A 5,262-nucleotide genomic window follows, 5' to 3' on the forward strand; every position below is an offset into this window, starting at 1 on the left:
AAGGAGCGGCAGTTTTGATGTGAGGAGAGCAAAGGCTTTGCTTATCTTTCTGCTTAAGCTCTCTGATTGGCTTACAGGAACAGTCAGGTGTGTCTTTTGGGTTCACCTGTGAAGACTTAAGAGGTAGAAGTCCAATCTTAATGTGACTGAGGCAGTCGTGCTCAGTAGCACGTGGTAAGGTCCCTTCCATTTAAGCCGCAACTGCTCTGAAGAGGATCTTTCTAGGAATGGCTCGCTCAGGAATTCCTAATATTGGAGTTTTGGTCAAAAGCTCCCTAAGTCCTTGGAACACCTTCTGTAGCTTCCCTGTCCAGCACAGGGTGTCTGTGTCAGGGGCTTTTTAAGCAAACACAGGGCTTAGAATCCAAATGCTGGAAGCCATATTCTGTAGAATCCTGTCAGCAGGTCCCAGTTAATCCTTTGGAACAACTCTCGTGGCTACCTTGCCCAGCACCGTGTCTGCAGCAGGGCCTCTTGGAAGCTGTATACAAAGCTTGGGATCGAAAGCTTGGACTCCAGTTCCACAGAATCGTGCCATTCCCAGAAATAGTCTTACATGCCTTTTTTTTTTTTATTATTATTATTATTTTTTTTTTATTTTTGACAGGCAGAGTGGACAGTGAGAGAGAGACAGAGAGAAAGGTCTTCCTTTTGCCGTTGGTTCACCCTCCAATGGCCGCCGCGGTAGCGCGCTGCGGCCGGCGCACCACGCTGATCCGTTGGCAGGAGCCAGGTACTTCTCCTGGTCTCCCATGGGGTGCAGGACCCAAGTACTTGGGCCATCCTCCACTGCACTCCCTGGCCACAGCAGAGGGCTGGCCTGGAAGAGGGGCAACCGGGACAGGATCGGTGCCCCGACCGGGACTAGAACCCGGTGTGCCGGCGCCGCAAGGCGGAGGATTAGCCTAGTGAGCCGCGGCGCCGGCCCTTACATGCCTTTTAAATCTGGAATAGCTTTCTCTTCCCTTGACTGAGCACACTTTCCTGGAGTTAGAACATGCCCCAGGTAATCTAGCTCTAGTTTAGAAACCTGAGCTTTGGGAAGTTCTACATCCTCACTATCCCAGATTCTGGGTTTAGTGAGGTGCAGAAGAAATTATCTCTTAGGCAAAGGTTTAGCACACAATGTGATGCATTGAAACAACTGTCTCATCAGTAGTCCCGAGGCTTTTAACCTTATGTTAAAGCATACGAGAGGGGCTGACGCTGTGGCTCACTTGGTTAATCCTCCACCTGCAGCACCGGCATCCCATATAGGTGCTGAGTTCTAGTCCCGGTTGCTCCTCTTCCAGTCCAGCTCTCTGCTGTGGCCCCGGGAGGCAGTGGAGGATGGCCTAAGTGCTTGGGCCCCTGCACCCGCATGGGAGACCAGAAGGACCTGGCTCCTGGCTTCGGATCGGCGTAGCTCCGGCTGTAGCAGCCATTTGGGGGGTGAACCAATGGAAGGAAGACCTTTCTCTCTGTCTCTCTCTCTCTCACTGTCTATCTCTCAAATAATATAAAAAAGCATACGAGGTAGGAATTTCACAGAGACACATGGATCTAAGAGATCATGTTTGAGGCACTTAACTTTAAGTTAAGGATATAGGCAATGGAGTTTCACACTGAGCCATAACTAAAACTTATGACAGGTAAGAATATCACACACTAGAACAAGGTAATTCTTTGGGAACAAGCTTTACCATTAATGCTAATACTATAAGTCTTTGAGAACAGAGGTCCTGCATGGGAAGTTAGTGCACAGGGCCTCCTGTTGTTAATTTAACAATTAACATTCTTATGTATGACGTCAGTGATCACCTGAGGCTCTGCCTAGGCTATGGAAGCCTTCTGAATCCACCAACTCTGTCAGTATTCAGACAAGGCCACAAGCAAAGTGGAAGTTCCCTCCTCCCTTTGGAGAAAAGTAGGCCCTTCTCTAATGACCACTCCTCTCTGCTGGGGTTTCACCCAGAGAGGTCCTCCATGAAGGGACACTTTTTGCATGAGTGTCCTGGCTTTCCACACCTGGAATGCTCTTGTGGGCTTTTTAACCAGACCAGAATGCCTTTGGGGCTGACTCTGAGGTCACTGAGTGCTACTTAGAGCAACTGCCATTCTATGAGTCTGCTGTATGGACTCCTTCCCATATTGGAGCATTCACTTTTCTTTAATTCTATTTATTATTAGCAGTAAACACTTAAACCTATTGACATGATTTCTTTAACAATCAATCCTATCTATATATGATAACTTTAAAACTTAAGATAACTTAGCTCATGATAACTTTAAATCATTACCATCTAGCCCAAGGGGATTTGGGATCTCATGCCAAGTTTTTAAACTGTACTCTTAGAAGTAGGTCTGTAGAAATGCATGCAGAGCTATATAGCCTCACAGTTTCTTTGTAGGACCGAGTACCAGGAGCCAGCCACATAGAGGAGCATGTAGGCCAGAAAGCATGATGTGGGTGGCCCAAAGGCCATGTGCCCGAAAGGCGCAGGGGCAGCAAGTGGGTTCAGGGAAGAAGGTAAAAGGGCCAAAAACCGCCATCATCTTTTTTTTAAAGATTTATTTATTTGAAAGGCAGAACAATGTGTGTGGGGGGGTATCCTCCATCCAATGGCTCTCTCCCCAAATGGCCAGGTCAAAGCCAGGAGCCAAGAGCTTCATCTGGGCCTGTCACGTGGGTGGCAGGGCCCCAAACTACTTGGGCCATCATCCACTGCCTTCCCAGATGCACCAGCAGGAAGCTGGAATGGATGCAGAGCAGCTGGGACATGAACTGACACTCCAATAAGGAATGCTGGTGTTGCAAGCAGCAACTTAACCCACTGCACCAAACACCTGCCCCCCGCCCACCCCCTCCCCCACCCCATCTTCTGAGTTCCTTCCAGATTCTTGTGTGGTGCTCCCTTACAGCATACAAACTTCTTCCAGCCTGCTTCTTCAAACTCCCCCAATCTCTGCCGGTTATCCAGCTCTAAAGCTGCTTCTACATTTCCAGGGAAACTTCCAGGAAATAGCCCCACTTCCAGGACCCATTTCCTGTACAAGTCAATTTTCTGGAACTCTAACAAAATGCCTGCAGTGGGGTACTTTATAAAGAACAAAGGTCTGTTCAGCTCACAGTTTTGAGGGCTGACGTCCAATACCATGTGACTCCATTTGTCTGGTCCCTGGTGAGGGCTTCCCAGCAGGTGGCACTAGGTGGGAGTGCAGGCGAGAGGGAGCCAGAGCTCTTTGAAAACTCACTCTGGCCTTTCTGGGAAGCCGACAAGATGGTGGAAGTGGAGCAGAAGAAGCGGACCTTCTGCAGGCTCACCTACCACGGCGTGGACCTTGGCCAGCTAGCTGCTGCACATGTCCTACCAGCAGCTCCAGCAGGGACCCCGAGCCTGGCAGAGGCGGCAGAAGCAGCACTCGCTCCTGCAGCACCTTCGCAAGGCCAAGAACGAGGCACCGCCCATGGAGAAGCCGGAGGTGGTGGAGACATGCCTGCGAGAGACTGTGGGCAGTGTTGGGGGCGAGTACAATGGCGAGACCTTCAGCCAGGTGGAGCTCCAGCCAGAGGTGATCTGCCACCACCTGGGCGAGTTCTCCATCACCTGCAAGCCCATGACTCACAGCTGGCCGGGCATCGGCGCCACCCACTCCTGCCGCTTCACTCCCCTCGAGTGGCCCTTGCAGTAAAGGCGCGGGTTCCAGTGAGGGAAAAAGTAAAACAAAACTCACTCTGGTGGGAACCAGCTGGGGTCCACAGGAACTGCCTTAGCCCTTTCGGATGGCAGTGCTCCCAGGGGCCTGACCAGCTCCCACCAGGCCCTACCTGCACCTCAACCCCACCGTGCCCAGGGCCAAGCAGCCGGCGTGTGAACCCTTGAGGAACAAATCACCTCCAAACCGTATTGCTGCGGTGTGAGTAGGCAGGGACTTGGCAAGGTCGGCTGGAATTCTTGCCAGCCCTGCTGTGGAATTTTTACCTAGCCATCTAAAACCACCATCTTTCCAGGATGCACCTGTGTCTTATCTGGGACCAGGAAGCAGGAGATACCATGATGACCACATGGATATTAAACTCGATGTGGAGGTGCCATAAAAATCCCAGATGGTGGGGCCGGTGCTGTGGCTTAGCGGGTGAGGCCACCGCCTGCAGTGCCGGCATCCAGTATGGGCGCCGGTTCATATTCCAGCTGCTGCACTTCCGATCCAGCTCTCTGCTGTGGCCTGGGAAAACAGTAGAAGATGGCCCAGGTTCTTGGGCCCCTGCTCCAGTGTAGGAGACCCAGAGGAAGCTCCTGGCTCCTGGCTTCGGATCAGCACAGTTCTGGCCATTATAGCCAAGTGAGGAGTGAACCAGCAGATGGAAGAATCTCTCTCTCTCTCTCTCTCTCTCTCTCTCTCTCTCTCTCTGCCTCTCCTTCTCTCTCTGTGTAACTCTTTCAAATAAATAATTCTAAAAAAAAAAAAAAATCCCAGATGGCTTCACTCATGCTAAGACCCCACTCCGTTTGCTTATTCAATGAAGGCTGCACCCCCACCTCATAAAAGAGGCTGAGAATGGAGAGAGCCCTGTTTTTGCCCCTGACCTTGGTTGGGGTACTATTCATCTCCCCCACCTCTGACTCTAAGCAACGCTGGGGCCCACTCATGATGTGTATTTCTCCATGTGAGGCAGCTCATGGTTGTGCGTGAATACTTGTTTATTCTTTCACCTTTTAAATAAATCCTGCTCTCACTTCTGCATTTTATGATTCCACTTACACTTTTTCTTTAATCTCTGTGGGGAGCAAGATCCTGGACTAAAAGTTAAGGTACCTGGCCTATATCAATAGGCCCATGGCAACAAAGTCCCTCAGGTTTGGTTAATCTGGGAACATCTTTGTTTCTCTTACAGTTCTGCTGGCTAAAGGATTCTTGATTGACAATGTTTTTTCTTAAACACTTTGAATGTATCAACCCAATGCCTACTCACCTCAAAAGCTTTCAATGAGAAATCTGCTAGTAATTTAATTGAGGGTCCCTTCTATGAGAAGCCTTCAAAAAATGTGCAGAAAAATGAAATGAAAAGGTAGTGCACATTTTCCATGAAATTTTTGAAGCTCCTTCAGATGTGACAAGTTGCTTCTCTCTTGCTGTTTTCGAGATCCCCCTCTGAGAGCAGGTGTTTGGCACAGAGGTTAAGAGGCCACTCGGGACACCCACATCCCACATGGGAGTACCTGGGTCACATCTTGACTTCTCTGCTTCTGATTCAGCTTCCTGCTAATGCACACCCTGGGA

The 5,262-nt window shown here is 50.0% G+C and overlaps 1 protein-coding gene across 1 annotated transcript; it reads left to right on the forward strand.

The window, feature by feature from the left end:
- Positions 1-3,260: 3,260 nt before the first annotated feature.
- On the forward strand, positions 3,261-3,672 carry LOC133751366 (small ribosomal subunit protein uS19-like). The gene is given in 2 exon segments (XM_062181372.1): positions 3,261-3,329; positions 3,331-3,672. Coding segments are annotated over 2 exon segments (411 nt in total).
- Positions 3,673-5,262: the final 1,590 nt, after the last annotated feature.

This window comes from Lepus europaeus, chromosome 2 (genome assembly GCF_033115175.1).
Source record: "Lepus europaeus isolate LE1 chromosome 2, mLepTim1.pri, whole genome shotgun sequence".
Lineage (NCBI taxonomy): Eukaryota > Metazoa > Chordata > Mammalia > Lagomorpha > Leporidae > Lepus > Lepus europaeus.